Source organism: Ambystoma mexicanum, chromosome 7p (genome assembly GCF_040938575.1).
Source record: "Ambystoma mexicanum isolate Mex_15411 chromosome 7p, UKY_AmexF1_1, whole genome shotgun sequence".
Classification (NCBI taxonomy): domain Eukaryota; kingdom Metazoa; phylum Chordata; class Amphibia; order Caudata; family Ambystomatidae; genus Ambystoma; species Ambystoma mexicanum.
The window spans coordinates 25,624,829-25,647,589 of record NC_090939.1 but is presented as its reverse complement, the minus strand read 5'-3'; the positions used below and the strand labels follow the sequence as shown (position 1 = coordinate 25,647,589).

At 49.6% G+C, this 22,761-nt stretch overlaps 2 protein-coding genes across 2 annotated transcripts in view; one reads left to right on the top strand and one right to left on the bottom strand.

Moving 5' to 3' along the window:
* Positions 1-22,761, bottom strand: part of LOC138525638 (zinc finger protein 84-like) — an 835,666-nt gene that overhangs the window by 293,949 nt on the left and 518,956 nt on the right. The window lies entirely within an intron of this gene.
* Positions 9,019-16,763, top strand: LOC138525639 (zinc finger protein 84-like). The gene has a single exon (XM_069635690.1). The coding sequence runs from the start codon at positions 9,763-9,765 to the stop codon at positions 11,419-11,421; it is 1,659 nt and encodes a 552-aa protein (XP_069491791.1). The 5' UTR covers positions 9,019-9,762; the 3' UTR covers positions 11,422-16,763.

The following is a 22,761-nucleotide window of genomic DNA, read 5'->3' as shown; positions in this document are numbered from 1 at the left end:
GGTAGGTGCACCCACACATACGAGGTACCTTTTTCGTCGGGACACCTGTGGGAACGCAAGAAGGTATGACATCTGTTGTTGGCGACGTGTTTGGGGAGTGGACACAGGGAAATGTCTCTGAAATTGGCCGGAAATGAAGACAATTCTCAGACATTTCGCTCTGGCCACCCACCGAAACACACCGCCAACAACACATGGCCTACCTTCCTGCATCCCCACACGTGTTCCGATGAAAACGATACCTCACATGTGTGGGTACACCTACCGGGGGCGCAGAAGGAAAAGGGTAACCCACTGGTAACCCCAAGCCTTTCGCCACTGCCCATTTTGTTCATGTGGGCAACCTACAGATTTCGACCTAGGGTGTCGAAGCCAGCAAGGAAAACAGGGAACCCCATGCATTTCCCAAAAGAGGACACCCGTGGGAATCCACCCCCACCCCGATTGGAGGGGCGGCCCATCTCATGTAGCCCTCCCCAGGGGCAGATAAGGGGGGCTGTCCTGCACTCCTCCCTGGGCTCAGGCGACCGTTCCTAGGAGCAGATATCTGGTCCCAGGGAGGGCTGCATGACATGGCACCCACTCCATTGCGGGGGGGGGGGGTCAACGCCCCATCCCATTCGAAAATTCCCCAACCCTTTGGGGTGCCCCACCGCCCCCCTAAAAAGCGTTCCACCATTTTCACTTTTTTCCTTTGGTAAACCAACTCCCCTTGGTGCAGAGAGGCATGTTGATGTGCCAATCTGGCCTCGGGGTGCCCAAACCTTACTGCCCCACCCACTGGGGGGCCTTTCCCACCATTTTTGGGGGCCTTATCTCCCCTCACCCCAAATGGGTGGCGGGAGCACCTAATGCATGCCTCCCTGGGCCTCCTACAAACGGCTGTGCAAGGTACACCCCCCTCCATTTGGGGTGGGGGGAGAGGGCCCCCAAAAATGGTGGGACAGGCCCCCCAGTGGGTTGGGCAGTAAGGTTTGGGCCTCCCGGCGCCAGATTGGCACACCAATGTGACCCTCTGCGCCAAGGCAAGTTTCGTAAACAAAGAACAAAATGGAAAATGGTACACTACACTTTAGGGCGGGCTGAGGGGCACCCTAAACCGCCAGGTAATTTTCTAATATAATGGGGGGTGACCCTCTACCCCCCTACACCAAATGCAGGGGGGGGCATCTCATTCAGCCCTCCCTAAGGGGCAGATAAGAGGGGGGCATCTCATGCAGCCCTCCCTGGGGTCAGATGCCCCTTCCTAGGAGCAGATATCTGCCCCCAGGGAGGGCTACAAGGGGTGCCCCCATTTCCCCTTGGGGTGAGGGGGAGAGGACCACCCTCCATTTCTGTAAAATCTGTCCCTGGTGGCTAGTGCCCCCCCCCCACTCCCACCCAAAATCCCATTTTTTATTTATTTTTTATTTTTTATTTTGCCCCCTTCCCTGGGGGCAGATGATCAGCCATCTGCCCCCAGGGTTGTACACATATTTGACGCATGCTTTGGGAGCCGGAGTGGGGGAGAGGGCCCCCCCCAAGTCACAAACGGATCCATGGTGGTCCAGTGGGTTGCTGGTCCGTGACGTTACGCACGTCGGGATAAAACTGAAGGTAATCCAGCCCCCTGGCAGTGAGTGGGGATCTCCCCCATACATAGCCCGGGGTTGGATTACAGTTTTGCTCGATCCCTGCATTGCAGGGATCGAGCAAAACGGAGTGCCAAAACCGACGAGCCGGCTCGTCGGTGGCAACCTGAAGGGATTTCCACTGATGAGCCGGCTCGTCGGTGGCACTTAAGAGGTTAAGGGGTGTTTATTTTGGGTGCAGTGTATTGTGAGTTGTGTGTAGTTTACTTCTTTTGCTGCTTTGTTATGGAAAAGGAGGAGTGTGGTTGCTGCCCCTTTAAGGGCATACACACGCTGCGGAGTGACGCAACTCCAGTGTGTGTGCTTTAAAGGGGGGCATTCAGTCTGGACTCTATGCATGACTCTGCATGACTCTGTGTGAGTGCCTATGACAGCGGGGGCTCTCTCAACAACTACCAGTGCTCTCATTCTTTCTCAAAGTCCTGTTAATCAATGAATTTATATCTCCCATACTGGGCTTTGGAAGCAGTAGTTACCTGGGCCTAGCAGCCAACTGTATATCACGTCAGCAGCGTTCCCAGAATATGGGCGCCAGGATATTGCTTTGCCTGCATAGGATTTATGACGTAACTCTTACCTTGGCTTTACTAAACTGGCTCATGGTACACCATCATGTCATTATAAATCAATGCACCTGGTCCTCAGGTTTCACTTTAATGCCAAACCCACAGCCCAGTGCCAAGATTCTGCTTGTGGTGAGTGATTGCGCTGTAGCAGGCATGGGACACGAGTGAGACAGGCACGCTGCAGTGCTTATGCTGAGTCATCTCACAGTACAGCACAAAGAGATCCTAAGCCCTAAGGAGGACCCTAACAAAGGTTTCCCAAAATTGGCCGCGTATGGGATTCATTTGGTATGCTTCTATGTTCCCGTTATTAATTCATGACTGACATCTTTTGAAACATATATACTTCAGAATGTGAAACATCTCTTGCTGGCATGAAATTAGAGCAGATTTTTTACATAGTCTTAATTTTTGTAGAATTGTTTCAAATTACATTTACATCTTGTAATGGACCCCAAAGGAGTCCAAATGCGGGGTCTTTCCTATTTGCCTAATATTAGGTATGAATTCTTTTTTGCAGCGGCAATTAATTGGTCATATAGTTTTTTTAAAGCATTACAATAAGACGTGATGTGGTCTTCTTGTTGAATTTTAATCCCTTTTATTTAGAACAGGGGGGTGGTCCTGACCGTAAACATTTAAGCTACAATGATTTGTTGTAGACACAATTTTCATACATCTCCATATACAGTACTGCACACTTAACAGATTATGCATTTTGGGAGGAAAGACATACAAATCCAAATTCTGAAAGGGCTGGAAAACCAGTTTTTAGACCTTTATTACTTTAGGTCACATATTACAGCGTAGTAGATTTTAATCCCTAACACTATATCACTAACTATGTTAGTGTAAGAACCCAATTCCATCTCTCATTCGCCCATGTCCTGTACGCCAGTTTACCATTGCCATGAATTGCTCTGACATGGCTTCTAGCCAGATTGACATCACGTGTGCCTCCCCTTTTCTCTGTCTGTTTTATAACAGCATTTAAGTTCCACAAAAGCACCAGCAGAAACTCACAACTCTCCTTACATGACAACTCTGACAAGATGTGATCCAATGTGGATACCGCTTGTGCATATTTTCTATTAAATTGCTCCGGTATATCCCCTGGGGTCTACCCATTTAATATCACTTTCTTGCCGCTCCAGTGAAAGGTGCCTGAGCGGAATGTAATCACACCCCTTTCCCTCCTTCACCAGTGAAAGGCGCCTGATAGAATGTAATCACACCCCTTTCCCTCCTTCACCAGTGAAAGGCGCCTGATAGAATGTAATCACACCCCTTTCCCTCCTTCACCAGCGAAAGGCGCCTGAGAGAATGTAATCACACCCCTTTCCCCCCTTCACCAGTGAGAGGTGCCCGAGCAGAATGTAATCACACCCCTTTCCCCCCTTCACCAGTGAAAGGTGCCTGAGCGGAATGTAATCACACCCCTTCCCCTCCTTCACCAGTGAAAGGTGCCCGAGCAGAATGTAATCACACCCCTTTCCCTCCTTCACCAGTGAAAGGCGCCTGAGAGAATGTAATCACACCCCTTTCCCCCCTTCACCAGTGAGAGGTGCCCGAGCAGAATGTAATCACACCCCTTTCCCCCCTTCACCAGTGAAAGGTGCCTGAGCGGAATGTAATCACACCCCTTCCCCTCCTTCACCAGTGAAAGGTGCCCGAGCAGAATGTAATCACACCCCTTTCCCTCCTTCACCAGTGAAAGGCGCCTGATAGAATGTAATCACACCCCTTTCCCTCCTTCACCAGTGAAAGGCGCCTGAGAGAATGTAATCACACCCCTTTCCCCCCTTCACCAGTGAGAGGTGCCCGAGCAGAATGTAATCACACCCCTTTCCCTCCTTCACCAGTGAAAGGCGCCTGAGAGAATGTAATCACACCCCTTTCCCCCCTTCACCAGTGAGAGGTGCCCGAGCAGAATGTAATCACACCCCTTTCCCCCCTTCACAAGTGAAAGGTGCCTGAGCGGAATGTAATCACACCCCTTCCCCTCCTTCACCAGTGAAAGGTGCCCGAGCAGAATGTAATCACACCCCTTTCCCTCCTTCACCAGTGAAAGGCGCCTGAGAGAATGTAATCACACCCCTTTCCCTCCTTCACCAGTGAAAGGCGCCTGATAGAATGTAATCACACCTCTTTCCCTCCTTCACCAGTGAAAGGCGCCTGAGAGAATGTAATCACACCCCTTTCCCCCCTTCACCAGTGAGAGGTTCCCGAGCAGAATGTAATCACACCCCTTTCCCCCCTTCACCAGTGAAAGGTGCCTGAGCGGAATGTAATCACACCCCTTCCCCTCCTTCACCAGTGAAAGGTGCCCGAGCAGAATGTAATCACACCCCTTTCCCTCCTTCACCAGTGAAAGGCGCCCGAGCAGAATGTAATCACACCCCTTCCCTCCTTCACCAGTGAAAGGCGCCTGATAGAATGTAATTACACCCCTTTCCCTCCTTCACCAGTGAAAGGCGCCTGAGAGAATGTAATCACACCCCTTTCCCCCCTTCACCAGTGAAAGGTGCCCGAGCAGAATGTAATCACACCCCTTTCCCTCCTTCACCAGTGAAAGGCACCCGAGCAGAATGTAATCACACCCCTTTCCCTCCTTCACCAGTGAAATGCACCCGAGCGGAATGTAATCACACCCCTTTCCCTCCTTCACCAGTGAAATGCGCCCGAGCGGAATGTAATCACACCCCTTTCCCTCCTTCACCAGTGAAAGGTGCCTGAGCGGAATGTAATCACACCCCTTCCCCTCCTTCACCAGTGAAAGGTGCCCGAGCAGAATGTAATCGCACCCCTTTCCCTCCTTCACCAGTGAAAGGCGCCTGAGAGAATGTAATCGCACCCCTTTCCCTCCTTCACCAGTGAAAGGCGCCTGAGAGAATGTAATCGCACCCCTTTCCCCCCTTCACCAGTGAAAGGCGCCTGAGAGAATGTAATCGCACCCCTTTCCCCCCTTCACCAGTGAAAGGCACCTGAGAGAATGTAATTGCACCCCTTTCCCTCCTTCACCAGTGAAAGGCGCCTGAGAGAATGTAATCGCACCCCTTTCCCCCCCTTCACCAGTGAAAGGCGCCTGAGAGAATGTAATCGCACCCCTTTCCCTCCTTCACCAGTGAAAGGCGCCTGAGAGAATGTAATCGCACCTCTTTCCCCCCTTCACCAGTGAAAGGCGCCTGAGAGAATGTAATCACACCCCTTTCCCCCCTTCACCAGTGAAAGGTGCCTGAGCGGAATGTAATCACACCCCTTCCCCTCCTTCACCAGTGAAAGGTGCCCGAGCAGAATGTAATCACACCCCTTTCCCTCCTTCACCAGTGAAAGGCGCCCGAGCAGAATGTAATCACACCCCTTTCCCCCCTTCACCAGTGAAAGGTGCCCGAGCAGAATGTAATCACACCCCTTTCCCTCCTTCACCAGTGAAAGGCGCCTGAGAGAATGTAATCGCACCCCTTTCCCTCCTTCACCAGTGAAAGGCGCCTGAGAGAATGTAATCGCACCCCTTTCCCTCCTTCACCAGTGAAAGGCGCCTGAGAGAATGTAATCGCACCCCTTTCCCCCCTTCACCAGTGAAAGGCGCCTGAGAGAATGTAATCACACCCCTTTCCCTCCTTCACCAGTGAAAGGCGCCTGAGAGAATGTAATCGCACCCCTTTCCCCCCTTCACCAGTGAAAGGCGCCTGAGAGAATGTAATCACACCCCTTTCCCCCCTTCACCAGTGAGAGGTGCCCGAAGCGGAATGTAATCACACCCCTTTCCCCCCTTCACCAGTGAAAGGTGCCTGAGCGGAATGTAATCACACCCCTTCCCCTCCTTCACCAGTGAAAGGCGCCCGAGCAGAATGTAATCACACCCCTTTCCCCCCTTCACCAGTGAAAGGTGCCCGAGCAGAATGTAATCACACCCCTTTCCCTCCTTCACCAGTGAAAGGCGCCTGAGAGAATGTAATCACACCCCTTTCCCCCCTTCACCAGTGAAAGGTGCCTGAGCAGAATGTAATCACACCCCTTTCCCTCCTTCACAGTGAAAGGCGCCCGAGCAGAATGTAATCACACCCCTTTCCCTCCTTCACCAGTGAAATGCGCCCGAGCAGAATGTAATCACACCCCTTTCCCTCCTTCACCAGTGAAAGGCGCCTGAGAGAATGTAATCACACCCCTTTCCCCCCTTCACCAGTGAGAGGTGCCCGAGCAGAATGTAATCACACCCCTTTCCCCCCTTCACCAGTGAAAGGTGCCCGAGCAGAATGTAATCACACCCCTTTCCCTCCTTCACCAGTGAAAGGCGCCTGAGAGAATGTAGTCACACCCCTTTCCCTCCTTCACCAGTGAAAGGTGCCAGAAGCGAATGCAATCACACCCCTTTCCCCCCTTCACCAGTGAAAGGTGCCCGAGCAGAATGTAATCACACCCCTTTCCCTCCTTCACCAGTGAAAGGCGCCTGAGAGAATGTAGTCACACCCCTTTCCCCCCTTCACCAGTGAGAGGTGCCCGAAGCGGAATGTAATCACACCCCTTTCCCCCCTTCACCAGTGAAAGGTGCCTGAGCGGAATGTAATCACACCCCTTCCCCTCCTTCACCAGTGAAAGGCGCCCGAGCAGAATGTAATCACACCCCTTTCCCCCCTTCACCAGTGAAAGGTGCCCGAGCAGAATGTAATCACACCCCTTTCCCTCCTTCACCAGTGAAAGGCGCCTGAGAGAATGTAATCACACCCCTTTCCCCCCTTCACCAGTGAAAGGTGCCTGAGCAGAATGTAATCACACCCCTTTCCCTCCTTCACAGTGAAAGGCGCCCGAGCAGAATGTAATCACACCCCTTTCCCTCCTTCACCAGTGAAATGCGCCCGAGCAGAATGTAATCACACCCCTTTCCCTCCTTCACCAGTGAAAGGCGCCTGAGAGAATGTAATCACACCCCTTTCCCCCCTTCACCAGTGAGAGGTGCCCGAGCAGAATGTAATCACACCCCTTTCCCCCCTTCACCAGTGAAAGGTGCCCGAGCAGAATGTAATCACACCCCTTTCCCTCCTTCACCAGTGAAAGGCGCCTGAGAGAATGTAGTCACACCCCTTTCCCTCCTTCACCAGTGAAAGGTGCCAGAACAGAATGCAATCAAGCACCTTTTCCTCCTTCACCAGTGAAAGGCGCCTGAGCAGAATATAATCAAACCCCTTTCCCTCCTTCACCAGTGAAAGGTGCCTGAGCAGAATGTAATCACACCCCTTTCCCTCCTTCACCAGTGAAAGGCGCCCGAGCAGAATGTAATCAAACCCCTTTCCCTCCTTCACCAGTGAAAGGCACCTGAGAGAATGTAATCACACCCCTTTCCCTCCAGTGAAAGGTGCCCGAGCAGAATGTAATCACACCCCTTTCCCTCCTTCGCCAGTGAAAGGTTCCCGAGTGGAATGTAATCAAACCCCTTTCCCTCCTTCACCAGTGAAAGGTGCCTGAGCAGAATGTAATCACACCCCTTTCCCTCCTTCACCAGTGAAAGGCACCTGAGAGAATGTAATCAAACCCCTTTCCCTCCTTCACCAGTGAAAGGTGCCTGAGCAGAATGTAATCAAACCCCTTTCCCTTCTTCACCAGTAAAAGGTGCCCGATCAGAATGTAATCAACCCCCTTTCCCTCCTTCACCAGTGAAAGGTGCCTGAACAGAATGTAATGAAGCCCATTTCCCTCCTTAGCCAGTGAAAGGTGCCCGAGCAGAATGTAATCAAACCCCTTTCCCTTGTTTACCAGTGAAAGGTGCCTGAGCAGAATGTAATGAAGCCCCTTTCCCTCGTTCCCCAGTGAAAGGTGCCAGAGCAGAATTAATCAAACCCCTTTCCTTCCTTCACCAGTGAAAGGTGCCTGAGCAGAATGTAATCAAGCCCCTTTCCCTTCTTCCCCAGTGAAAGGTGCCCGAGCAGAATGTAATCACACCCCTTTCCCTCCTTCACCAGTGAAAGGTGCCTGAGCAGAATGTAATCACACCCCTTTCCCTCCTTCACCAGTGAAAGGTGCCTGAGCAGAATGTAATCAAGCCCCTTTCCCTTCTTCCCCAGTGAAAGGTGCCCGAGCAGAATGTAATGAAACCTCTATCCCTCCTTCACCAGTGAAAGGTGCCTGAGCAGAATGTCATCAAACCCCTTTCTCTCCTTCACCAGTTAAAGGTGCTGCATATTTTAGAATCACAGACTTGGGAGTTAACCGTGTATTTCATATGAATTACTTAAATGGAAACTTGTCTATAAAATTAAGCTACAAATAAAAAGCACGCATGTTACTTGTGCCCTTAGCACTGGAATATTGCATGAATGATACTGAATGGCGGACTTCTTTCAAGACACTCATTTACAGTCTCATGAAGTATGTCTCAGTCGCCTCCTTTAGATCTCCCACTCTTTAGAAATCATCATGTTTTTCTTGTATTTTGTGGTTAGCACTTGTAAGATTGCTCAGTAACTTAAGGACTTTCCTCTGACATCTCTGCGCGACCTGTCGTCACAGATTCAACCCTTACAGGATCAACTAATCCTTCATCCTTCCAAGGTCGATAGCCTGATTACCAATAAGGTGAGACATCGTAACACCTACGGTTACAGTGCTTAGAAGCTGGAAGGCGCCCGTATGTGCTTTTCATATTTTTGCATAATTATTACTTCTCTCAAAGACCCCAGTCCACACAGTGCTCCACAATCATCTGAACCCTGACAGAGAGAGGCTAGTTTGATTCCCTGCATCAGGTTTTAAAGTGTCAGAATTTAACCCTGAAGTGGCCGCTGTTTACATAGAGAAAGATAACCTATTCCTTTACTCCTGCAGGTGACCGGAGCATGAGCAGAGAATGAAGAGTTAACACCAGGAAAGGATTTACATGGGAAATGGTGAAGATGCCCCATGGCTCCATTTCCAGAAGCCCGGCATGATCAAGAAATGTAAATGGACACATCTGCTGATTCTGACGTCTGTCCCTCTTATCACACACATTCCAAGAGACATCACTGTGGTGAGGATGACTGGGAGAATTAAAGGCTCCTTAAAAGTAAACAAGACCCACAATTCAACTGGAATTCCCATACACGCACTGATCTTAAGAAGGCATTCGACTTAAATAACAGCGTGTTATTGGCAAGAGAGCAAACATGAATAAACTCTTACCCGCACTGCAATGGAGAAAACCATCAGTCGTAAATAGGCCCTGATGCTGTTTGGATGAAAACCACCTGTGCAAGGAGTTTCGATTCTCTAATTGTATGCATTCTAACAGCCTACCTGACTTGGATACAGCAACGCAGCATTGTGGTCCCTCATAGATGATAGGTTTGGTCATAAATTCTGTCGAATCCTCCATGAGCGAAGCCAACGAACAACTATTGTAATAAATTAAAACTGGACTTCTGAAGAAAACGGCGCATCACAACTTAGACTGCATACGGGCTGAGCGCATATAAACCCATGGAGTGATACTATCCTGGGAAAATTATAAGGATAACGAAAGGCAAGTTGGAAGCTTTATAAAGAACCTTTTCCAAATATGATCTAATTGTAAGATGAGGTAAATACTTGTCATGGCATTTTCTCTCAACAAAACCCAAACTAGGGACATTAACACCCAAGAAATGTCTCATCAGTGCCCAGAATGTCCAAAAAGCTACAGCCAGAAACACAATCTGATTCTGCATGAGATAACTCACACTAGAGTAAAACCTTATTGTCTTAAATGTCAAAAAACATTCAGTCGGAAACACAGTCTAACACAACACGAGTGGACGCACACTGGAGAAAAACGTTATAAGTGCTCTGAATGTCCAAAAAGGTTTCATCAGAAAGGCAACCTGACTCAACATCAGAGAAAACACACTGGAGAAAAACCACATCAGTGCTCAGAGTGTAAAAGAAGTTTCAGTCACAGAGAAAGTCTGATTCTACATGAAAGAACACACACTGGAGAAAAACCGTATCCCTGCTCTGAATGTCACAAAAGCTTCAGCCACAGACCCACTCTGGCTCAACATGAAAGAACACACACTGGAGAAAAACCTTATCCATGCCTTCAATCTCCCAAAACATTCTGTACCAAATTCACTCTAATACAACACGAGAAAACACACACTGGAGAAAAACCTTCTCTGTGCTCAGAATGTCCAAAAAGCTTCTGTCAGAAGTTTCATCTAACAGCTCATGGGAGAGATCACACTGGAGAAAAACCTTATCCATGCCTTCAATGTCCCAAAACATTCTGTACCAAATTCACTCTAATACAACATGAGTGGATGCACACTGGAGAAAAACCTTATCAGTGCTCTGAATGTCAAAGAAGCTTTAAGAAGAAATACAATCTGACTGTACACGAGAGAAAACACACTGGGGAGAAACCTTATCAGTGCTCGGAATGTAGAACACGTTTTTGTCACAAACTCAGCCTGGTTTTACATAAGAGAAGACACAATGGAGAAAAACCGTATCCATGCTCTGAATGTCACAAAAGCTTCAGCCACAGACCCACTCTGGCTCTACATGAAAGGACCCATACTGGAGAAAAACCTTATCCGTGCTCAGAATGTCAGAAAAGCTTCAGTAATAAAACCGGTCTGACTGCGCATGAAAGGACCCATACTGGAGAAAAACCTTATCAGTGCTCAGAATGTCTGAAAAGATTCATTTGGAAAAGGGATCTGACTGTACATGCGAGAAAACACACTGGAGAAAAACCTTATCAGTGCTCAGAATGTCAGAAAAGCTTCAGCCGGAAAAGCCATCTGATGGTACATGAAAGGACCCACACTGGAGAAAAACCTTTTCAGTGTGATGAGTGTCAGAAAAGCTTCATTCAGAAAACCCATCTCACTTTACATGAGAGAAAACATACTGGAGAAAAACCTTTTGAGTGCTTAGAATGTCAAAAAAGATTCAGTCGGAAATGTTATTTAACAGCTCATGAGAGGACGCACACTGGAGAAAAACCTTATCAGTGTTCAGAATGTCAGAAAAGCTTCAGCCGGAAAAACCATCTGACGCTACATGAAAGGACTCACACTGGAGAAAAACCTTTTCAGTGTGATGAGTGTCAGAAAAGCTTCAGCCAGAAAAACCATCTCACTTTACATGAGAGAAAACATACTGGAGAAAAACCTTATCAGTGTTCAGAATGTCAGAAAAGCTTCAGCCGGAAAAACCATCTGACGCTACATGAGAGGACGCACACTGGAGAAAAACCTTATCAGTGATCTGAATGTAGAACACGTTTTAGTCACAAACTCAGCCTGGTTCTACATAAGAGAAGACACGCTGGAGAAATCCTATCCCAACAAACAAGGCTTGGTCAGGAACTAGGTCTGAAAAAATCTGAATGGCCAGATGGAATTATAGTAAACAAAAATATTGCAGTAACAAGAGAACAAGAGGCAATGTAACACCACCTGGAATTAGACCTAGAATTCTGCAAGCACATTACACAGCTGGCTGTTGATATAGACGTGTCAGTCCTAAAAGATGACCTTTCCATGGAGAGGTAAAGACACAAGACGATGAAACCTTTCAGGTGTATTTCATTATTTGTGATCATATCTGCCTCGAATTTCCTTTATGCAAGATCAGTAACCGTCTGCCCCTCTGAAAGGGCCTTGTATACCAGTCTGCCCCTCTGAAAGGGACTTGTATCCCAGTCTGCCCCTCTGAAAGGGACTCATATCCCAGTCTGCCCCTCTGAAAGGGCCTCTATACCAGTCTGCCCCTCTGAAAGGGCCTTGTATACCAGTCTGCCCCTCTGCAAGGGCCTTGTATCCCAGTCTGCCCCTCTGAAAGAGCCTTGTATCCCAGTCTGCCGCTCTGAAAGGGCCTCGTATCCCAGTTCGCCCTTCTGAAAGGGCCTTGTATCCCAGTCTGCCCCTCTGAAAGGGCCTCGTATCCCAGTCTGCTCCTCTGAAAGGGCCTTGTATACCAGTCTGCCCCTCTGAAAGGGCCTTGTATCCCAGTCTGCCCCTCTGAAAGGGCCTCGTATCCCAGTCTGCCGCTCTGAAAGGGCCTCGTATCCCAGTTTGCCCTTCTGAAAGGGCCTCGGATCTCAGTCTGCTCCTCTGAAAAGGGCCTCTTATCCCAGCCTGCCCCTCTGAAAGGGCCTTGTATTCCAGTCTGCCCCTCTGAAAGGGCCTCTATACCAGTCTGCCCCTCTAAGAGAGCCTTGTATCCCAGTCTGCCCCTCTGAAAGGGCCTCGTATCCCAGCCTGTCCCTCTGAAAGGGCCTTGTATCCCAGTCTGCAGCTCTGAAAGGGCCTCGTATCCCAGTTTGCCCTTCTGAAAGGGCCTCGTATCCCAGTCTGCTCCTCTGAAAAGGGCCTCTTATCCCAGCCTGCCCCTCTGAAAGGGCCTTGTATTCCAGTCTGCCCCTCTGAAAGGACCTCTATACCAGTCTGCCCCTCTAAAAGGGCCTTGTATCCCAGTCTGCCCCTCTGAAAGGGCCTCGGATCCCAGCCTGTCCCTCTGAAAGGGCCTCGTATCCCATTCTGCCCCTCTGAAAGGGCCTCTATACCAGTCTGCCCCTTGGAAAGGGCCTTGTATCCCAGTCTGCCACTCTGAAAGGGCCTTGTATCCCAGTCTGCCCCTCTGAAAGGGCCTCGTATCCCAGTCTGCCCATCTGAAAGGGCCTCACATCCCAGTCTGCCGCTCTGAAAGGGCCTTGTATACCAGTCTGTCCCTCTAAAAGGGCCTTGTATACCAGTCTGCCCCTCTGAAAGTGCTTTGTATCCCAGTGTGCCCTTCTGAAAGGGCCTCGTATCACACCCTGCCCCTCTGAAAGGGCCTCGTATACCAGTCTGCCCCTCTGACAGGGCCTCGTATACCAGCCTGCCCCTCTGACAGGGCCACGTACACCAGCCTGCCCCTCTGATAGGGCCGCGTATACCAGTGTGCCCCTCTGAAAGGGCCTCGTATCCCAGTCTGCCGCTCTGAAAGGGCCGTATATACCAGTCTGCCCCCCTGAAAGGGCCTTTTAACCCAGTCTGCCCCTCTGAAAGGGCCTTGTATCCCAGTTTGCTCCTCTGAAAGGGCCTCGTATCCCAGTCTGTCCCTTTGAAAGGGCCTCGTATCCCAGTCTGCCCCTCTGAAAGGGCCTCTTATCCCAGTCTTCCCCTCTGAAAGGGCCTCGTATCCCAGTCTGCCCCTCTGAAAGGGCCTCATATCCCAGTCTTCCCCTCTGAAAGGGCCTCTTATCCCAGCCTGCCCCTCTGAAAGGGCCTTGTATCCCAGTCTGCCTCTCTGAAAGGGCCTCGTATGCCAGCCTGTCCCTCTGAAAGGGCCTCGTATCCCAGTCTGCCCCTCTGAAAGGGCCTTGTATCCCAGTCTGCCCCTCGGAAAGGGCCTTGTATCCCAGTCTGCCCCTCTGAAAGGGCCTTGTATCCTAGTCTGCCCCTCTGAAAGGGCCTCATATCCCAGTCTGGCCCTCTGAAAGGGCCTCGTATCCCAGTCTGCCGCTCTTAAAGGGCCTCGTATACCAGTCTGTCCCTCTAAAAGGGCCTCGTATACCAGTATGCCCCTCTGAAAGGGCATCTATACCAGTCTGCCCCTCTCAAAGGGCCTTGTATACCAGTCTGCCCCTCTGAAAGTGCCTCTTATCCCAGTCTGCCCTTCTGAAAGGGCCTCGTATCCCAGCTTGCCCCTCTGAAAGGGCCTCGAATCCCAGCCTGCCCCTCTGAAAGGGCCTTGTATACCAACCTGCCCCTCTGACAGGGCCACGTATACCAGCCTGCCCCTCTGAAAGGGCCTTGTATACCAGTCTGTCCCTCTGAAAGGGCCTTGTATCCCAGTCTGCCTCTCTGAAAGGGCCTTATATCCCAGTCTGCCCCTCTGAAAGGGCCTTGTATCCCAGTCTGCCCCTCTGAAAGGGCCCTGTATCACAGTTTGCCCCTCTGAAAGGGCTTCGTATCCCAGTCTGCCCCTCTGAAAGGGCCTCATATCCCAGCCTGTCCCTCTGACAGGGCCTCGTATCCCAGCCTGCCCCTCTGAAAGGGCCTCTTATCCCAGCCTGCCCCTCTGAAAGGGCCTTGTATCCCAGTCTGCCTCTCTGAAAGGGCCTTGTATGCCAGCCTGTCCCTCTGAAAGGGCCTCGTATCCCAGTCCGCCCCTCTGAAAGGGCCTTGTATCCCAGTCTGGCCCTCTGAAAGGTCCTCGTATCTCAGTCTGCTCCTTTGAAAGGGCCTCTTATCCCAGCCTGCCCCTCTGAAAAGGCCTCGTATACCAGTCTGCCCCTCTGAAAGGGCCTCTTATCCCAGCCTGCCCCTCTGAAAGGGCCTTGTATCCCAGTCTGCCTCTCTGAAAGGGCCTTGTATGCCAGCCTGTCCCTCTGAAAGGGCCTCGTATCCCAGTCCGCCCCTCTGAAAGGGCCTTGTATCCCAGTCTGGCCCTCTGAAAGGTCCTCGTATCTCAGTCTGCTCCTTTGAAAGGGCCTCTTATCCCAGCCTGCCCCTCTGAAAAGGCCTCGTATACCAGTCTGCCTTCTGAAAGAAGGGCCTCGTATACCAGTCTGCCCCTCTGAAAGGGCCTCGTATCCCAGTCTGCCCTTCGGAAAGGGCCTCATATCCCAGTCTGCCCCTCTGAAAGGGCCTCGTATCCCAGTCTGCCGCTCTGAAACCAGTCTGCCACTCTGAAAAGGCCTTGTATACCTGGCTGTGGCCTCACGCCTTCTGGAGGTCTCCTATTGTCTGAGCAGAAATGGAGCAAGGGCTGCACGGCGAGATGGACCCTGCGCTAAAATATTGCACGCCATGCGTATTCATGGATTTATAGACGCATTACTAGCCGTTGTGCACGTAACAACAAGCTGCGTGAGGAACGCCCACATCACGCCCCCACACACACCAAAAAGCAAGCTAAAGAATTAACACAGCGCAAACCTCCGCGCCACCCCTGTCCCAGCATCCAGTACCTTAGCAAATCGCACGCATCAGCTCGCAAATCCCAGTCCATACCCCAGCAAAATCACGCACCTCACAATCCCTGGCCGCCCCAGAGAAAATGTGTGCCCTCCCTTGCAAGCCCAGGCCACACCCCAGCAGTAAGGCGTGCCCCCCTCATAAGTGTAGGCTACACCCCTTACAAAAATGTGAGTCCCCTCTACACCCACGTCTCCCATCCTGTCCACATACCCCCCTACTGCACATCAACCACTGTAGCCCACACACCAGCCCCTGGACCCCCTCACCTGTGATGCCCCCCACAGGCCGACCATCCATACTGGACACCACGCCACATCCCCCTCACCTGTGAAAACCCCCACAGGCAGCCCCTCCAGACTGGACACCCCCACAGGCAGCCCCCTCCAGACTGGACACCTCCCCAGGCAGCAATCTCCAGACTGGACACCCCCCACAGGCAGCCCCCTCCAGACTGGACACCCCCCACAGGCAGGCCCCTCCAGACTGGACACCCCCCACAGGCAGCCCTCTCCATACTGGTGTTGGGGGAGAGGTGGTATATCTCACCCCCCTGCACCATTCCCGCACCAGGTAAATGTTATGTGAGCTAAGGGTGGGGATCGATCTCCGCCCCTCCTGTACAGATTTGCATCTCCCATCTTCTGTATAAGTGCATAAACACCAGGTTAATGCCTGTAGTATGAACTCCATTTCTTGTCTTTCCAAACACCATCTTTTACTAGGCCCTCTGCCCCTCGGTGGAAATGTCCACTCTCCCACTCCCAGGGCCACGCATAGCCAGCCCCTGCCACATCCACCCTGTCTCAGCGCAGCGCGACTCCTGTTCTCACAGGAATGTAGCCATTCATTGTTGCAATAGACAAGTATCAAACCCTGACAAAATGTGCTCATCCTAGAATGTGAGAACAAGGCCTGCGCCAGCCGCAGCTCCCCATCCATCTCTGCTGACTGATTCATGCCCTCTCCACCCCCTCCCTGCCAAGCCATGGTCCACTAAACTCTTGCCTCCTAGTCCCTTTGAATATATATGGTCGCCAGACCCTTCCCCCGGACACCTCCAAATCACCCATCATATACATAATATAGAGTGGTCATATATCCTGGTAACACAAACATCTACCCCTGATGTGCTTGAATTTGTGAGGCTCCAGTGACCACAAATCAGAGATTGCCCCTCCTGATAAGGCACCTGATGGAACGACCCCTGACCCATGCCACCATAAAAACATGGGTTAGAATGCACCTATTTCATACCAATGGCCCCTTTTTGATATAATGGTTTAGTCCAGTCGTTATTTCTTGCATGCCAAGTTTGTTGTATAGTTTAGTCCGACTGCACTACATCATCTCTGTGAACCTCGCCTGACCTTCACCCTGCAAGGAGGAGCCCGGCTGACCACGTGTACAGGGACTGATGGAGACACAACAACAAATGAATCCCAGGCCTCCCGTATGGAGCTGGGAGTAATATATGTACCTAGCCAACCATGTTTTGTAGATTATCTCTTATGTATTACGTCATCTATGATGCTTGGTGCCCTTTTAACGTGCTGCCAATGTATCAGTCAGCTTAGTACTCTCGTACAGCAGAAATCTTTGCTTGCATTTATTTACTTATATAAAGTTTGGTTTCCTTGCAATTACTCTCCTGGTCTTATTCCCTAGTGGGGTGTGTACTTTATTCTTTCTATTGGGACACGTGTATGATAAGGTGCCAGCCTTCATTTGGTGACCCCTTATGCGTGATAGTCCATGAGATACTTCCGTACCTATGGCGAGATCCGGGGCAACCCGTGGAAGCCCATTACTACCTACGGTTGGTAGATGTTCTACAAAAGCGTACGCTCCTGAGCTGAGCCTGTGGGTCCCTGCTTTGCAAATGCCCAAATGCTCGCCGGAGCTGGGCAGGGCCCGCCACAGGGAGGCCCCCTCGGGATACAACGCGAATGGAGGCTCTTCGAAGAACACTGGCATGTGAGTACTAATTGCAGGGGAAGAACAAATAATTGCATATAGTTGGGAGGTTGAATTGTAAGGGAACACACATGGTTGGAGTGTGAGTGACATAAGAATTTGTATTTTCCTTTGTATGGCCATTTCTTTTTTATATATGAAGAAATAAGTTGAAGATGAGAGGAGATACAGGAACCTAGCTCTGAAAAGAGATAGAAGCCGGCGCGGGGTTACACTGTCCCAACCAGTATAGAGATTAAAAGAGAATAAGAGAACAAAGTAGGAGCCTCATATAAGGAGTAGGCTCGAGAGCAAACAATAGAAGTTGTTTTAGGTCTTATCTTTTTCTTAGTGTTTGGTATCGTGAAGGACGGCCCCAGAGGGCTACAGGTGGTGTGCATGGAGAACGTTTGAAAGGGGGGTCAAGGGAGAGTTGGGCAAGGGTAAAAAAGGGTGAATTTTGTGTTTCAGTGTTTCGTATTGTCTAAATATTTGTTTGTTGTGTTTTTGTTAGAACACCTTATGGTTCATTGTGTTTATGTGCAAACCAGATAATTCGTACTATATAGGGGTGAAGTAGCAAAGTACAGACTCCTATATTACCCCCGGAGTGGAAAAGGTTAACAGGTGGAAGAGAAAAGAAAGAAAGTATTTTGACCAGATATGGGGATAGACACCCCATTGTCCCATATTTGTAAAAACCTATCCTTATATCAAGAGAAGATTAAAAAGTATCATGAGGAGTGGTTGGCGGAGTTGAAGGGGGGGGGAGAGACATGTCCCTGGCCAGAAGAGGGGTAATTCGATAAGGGGACACTAGATCATGTTGCTACCCATTTAATGACCAAATATAAAGGGGAGAAACTCCAAAATAGAAGAGAGGTTTTAGACCCCTGGAAAATGTTTGAAGAAACATCCGTCGTACAAAGTAAAGGCAAAGACGGGAGTACGACCGGGGAGGGGGATGGTAAGAGAGAAGGGGAAAAAGAGAATAAAGAGCCTAAAAAATTATACACTCTACTTAAGCGACTCACAGAGGGGTATGCGGACCCAGTATCTGTGCCAGGGGGTAGCATGCCCACGACTCCAGCTGCGACCCAACCCCCTCCTTATGCCCAACTAACAATACCCTCTGCCCCCACAGGCCCAACAAATAGAGATCTAGAGAGGGTACTAACATCTACTCAAGCTGAATTGGCCCGACTGCGAGCATTATGTCAAACGCCTCTGTCAGTACCAGGGGAAACGCAACCGCCAGAACCACCGCTGGGAGAAAGCCCACCTCTATTAACAGAAGACAAGTGGAAATCCGGGGATTTTCTCTTTAGGATAGACAGTACACCAATTAAAACGGTGCAAGTAGAAAGAGAGGGGGAGGCAGAGAGTGTGAGTTACGATACTGTGGCTTCAGAGAGGGATGAAGAATGTTGGAACGATTTGGATGAGGATGAATGATGGGCCGCGGGAGGGATGCCACTACCGCAAGTACACTGGGCTTCCCTACACATGTAGTAGAAGAAGCATCTTGGGAAGGGAGGCTAAGGAATAGGCTCGGGAGGATGGCATTGTCTAAAAAGAAAGCAGTGAAAGTAAGTAAAGAAAAAGTAAGGTCAAAATTACAGATGCCATCCATTCATAAGGGAGTTGGAAGACCCCATTATGTGCCCTGGACACTAATAGACAAGAACAATCTCCTCAAGGCTCTCCCACCACTTTCTGGGGGCGTGGGGAAATGGATTTATGCATTTGAAAAGAATACAGCGGGGGTCCCGCTAGCAATTGGGGATGTTAAGAGCCTCTTAGTTACAGCAGTGGGAGATCAGGCAGACGCAGTGTGGGTGAAGGCGGGGTTCCCGGGAGTGTCCCAGGGGAATGATATGAATGATGGTGCGTCCTACAATAATGTACAAGCACAAGTGTGGGATGCCCTGCGGAGAACCTTCCATGATACCCCCGATTTACACTCCATAATGCAATGCACTATGGGGGATTGGGAAGATGCTGCGCAGTACATTCTTCGGGTGCAGGAGATGTGGCGGCCAGAGACGGGCTCTGTTTTACAGAAGGCACTTGATAAAATAGCTGAGATAGAAGCCAAGAACTGCACACCACTGCAGGAGGATCAAAGAAAGAGAGAAATAAATAGCACAGCATAGATTACCAGAGGAGGCAAAGCTGGTGCAGAGCAAGTTAGTGAAGGTCGCAGCAGTTACAGCAATGCCGCCCCCAGAGCAGACAGGAGAAGAAAGGGAGGTGTCTGTAGCAATACAAGCTAGGATGGCTGCGTCATGGGCAGACAATGGACAGGAACAGTGAGGCGGAAAGGAGCGTTACACGGGACCCCAGTGGCAAGGAAGGCCCGGCAGATGAAGAGGTGGTTACAGAGGACAGCGGGGAAGAGGAGGAGGATATGGCAGACAAGGACCACAGGGGGAGCTCCGGGACAGTGCTGGTCATACGGGAGGTGGGGACATTTTACAAGGTAATGTCGGAGTAGGCCCATGGGGAATTATCCGATTAATACGAGATATGGGAATGAACAACAGTATGGAGACCCACACCTGGGCCACCCTTATGACCTACCCATGGGAAATAACGAGAGTGACATGCAACAAGAAAGTAGGCCCCCACCAGGGTATAGCATGTTCAGACATCCCCCGCATTGTATGCAAAGCCGCCCCTCGCTGCAAAACCAGACAGCACATATCCATGCAACCAGATTCGCCACTTGTGCCAATGGTTGCATCTTCTCCATTCCAGGGAACGTGCATGCTCAGTGATAACCTCTTCACATGCCCCGGGACAAACACCAACCCCAACTAGGACAGCCCACAGAGAGCGCATGCTTGTCCCGTACTATCAACTACCTTAAAACCAGATGAGGAACCGCTGGCGGGGGCAGAGATAGGGAATAAACAGTTAATCTTTATGGTGGACTCGGGGACAAAAAAATCATGTTTACGTGAAGGCAATTTTCTGCTATCTGGCAAAAATCTTGAGAGGCAAGATTTCTCTGGGCAGTGGTCATGGTTCCATATACAGCAGATTTGGATGTCAGAATAGGGGGTAAAACGGTGCAGGCACCCCTATTGTATCATGAAGATTATCCCATAAACATCCTAGGGCGAGATCTGTTAAGTAAGTTGAATATGACCATCGCTTTTACTGAGAGAGGTATAGTGTGTTCAACCCCGGGGATGTGTACACTTCGAGCAATGTAATTGATACAGACACTAGCAAATGAGACAACAGTGCGAGGAATACCCACAAATGCTGACATGTTCATTTATGGGATACAAGTGTTGGCCCGGGCAGTACCTAAGATAACACAAAAGGAATGGAAGGTACCTTCTGATTTTGTTTTTTGCCCCGTGGCCACACCTGAGATAATGCCAGAGACAGTGATTTCACTCCACTCGATTTACAGGGAGTGCAAGTGTCAGCAAAACGAATTGTGGCAATTGGTCTAGATACACATGGGTGCGAGTGGAGGACAGTATTGTGTATTGATCCAAGTATTCCACTAAGAAAATTGACAGACGAAGATCTGTTCACGGACAACGACACTGATGGGGAGATTATACTAGAAATGTGTATTGCTTGTGATATAAGGATTCAGAAAAGAGAAGTGGCAAACCCCCTCATGGCTGCTGTCAGTGCACCGCCATCTTTTTGTGACGCAGACTTACAACACGTGCCGCCATACTTGTGGACCACAAACTCACATGACCTGGGGTTATTGAGAGAAGTGACTCCAGTGAATATCAAACTGAAACCAGGTGCCGTCCGCCTGAGATTAAAACAATACCCCTTGTCCAGAGAAGCGGAGGAAGGAATACGAAGTACAATACACGCATTACTACAGCAGGGTATCATTGTCCCCTCTAAATCCCCATGTAATACTGCAATTTATCTGATTAAAAAAGCAACGGGGGGGGTGTGGTGTATGATCCAGGATCTCTGCCCCCTTAATGACATTGTCCAAAAGGAGTTCCCCCTTGTCCCCAATCCTGCATCAATTCTGTGCAGCATCCCAAAAGAGGCAACCGACTTTACAGAAGTGGACTTGAAAAATGCCTTCTTCCCAGTACCCCTTGATCCAGAGTCACAATACCTCACCGCCTTTACCATAGGGGGGAGGAGATACGAACACCGCAGATTGCCCCAAGGGTACTGTGAGAGCCCAGGCATATTCAACAGAATACTCCATGAGCACCTTGGCAACATTGAAGTACAGAGTACCATAATACAGTACGTGGGTGATCTCCTAGTTTGTAGTGAAAAAGAAGAAAGATGTAGAAAATATTCCATCACCGTACTAACATTATTGGCCCACAAGGGGTACAAAGTAGATAAAAGTAAATTGCCGTACTGTCTAGCAGAAGTGCTCTACTTGGGTCAGCTCATTTCAAAAGATGGTAAAAGGATAATACCAGACAGAGCAGCAGCAGTGTGCGCCGCGGGTACGCCATATACTGTAAAAGACATGCAAAAATTCTGTGGCATCTGTAATTATTGCTGCGCGTGGATTTTGGACAATGCGCCGTACACAAGGCTGCTGCTCAAGGGCCTGAAAGAAGCACAAAAGAAAATGATTCAAATAAAATGGACACCTGCAATGCACAACCTTCACCACATTGAAAGAACTGAGAAGTACCACCCCCGTCCTGGCCACTCCCGACTATGACCGTGAATTCTACTTATTTTCGCATTCCAATGGGACACTCATGACCGCAGTCCTGACACAAATAATATTGCTAGGACACAAACCCTTATCATACTACAGCAGTACACTTGATTCAGTAATGCAGGGTCATTTTGTGTGAGAACAATCTCTCGCAGCAGCCGCATTTGCATTAGAGAAAAGTGCAACAATTGTTATGGGCTGCTCCATCACATTGTACGTTGAGCACTCACTGTTTGCCATTCTTGAGCGATCAAAATCTACACTGATCACCCATAGAGCATCAGCGTATGAAATAATTATCTCAAACCCAAATGTCCATGTGGTCCATTGCAAAACAGTAAAACAGTAAACCCAGCAACATTCATCACAAAGCCATGCATAGTGCAAGATATGCAAGAACATGATTGTGCCACATATAAAGGGGAAGGAGATAACATCCCTAAGGCGAGAGAAAATGCACTAGAGGAGGGAGAAGTATAGTTTGTGGATGGCTGCAGTGGTACGATTGGAGGAAGGAGAATATGAAATACTGGTACAAAAACATTTACCAATGCACTTCTCCACTCAAGCAGCAGAACTAATTGCCCTAATATAAGCACTACACCCAGCAAAAGGATGCGCAGTAATGATATATTCTGACTCAGCATATGTAACCACTACGGTACATGCTGGTCTACCGGGTTGGAGAAGAAGGTGTTTCAGTAGAGCAGATGGGTCCCCAGTACAACATGCAGCATTACTCAATTAACTGATTACAGCACTAGCAGAGCCCTCAGTAGTAGCATTGGTAAAATGCCAAGCACACACAAATAACAATGACAAAATATCACTTGGGAACGCAGCAGCGGATGACGATTCCGAACAAGCAGCATATTTCCAAAAGCCACAGACGATCGAGTGTGTACTAAAAGAAAAGGCACAAGAACCAACAGAGGAAGAATACAATGCCTTACCAATAGCACAAATAATTAAGTTGAAAAAAGAGCACTGCCACAAGA

Excerpts from the sequence above, each read along its gene's own strand:
- LOC138525639 (XM_069635690.1), top strand. The coding sequence starts at position 9,763 with ATGGCATTTTCTCTCAACAAAACCCAAACTAGGGACATTAACACCCAA.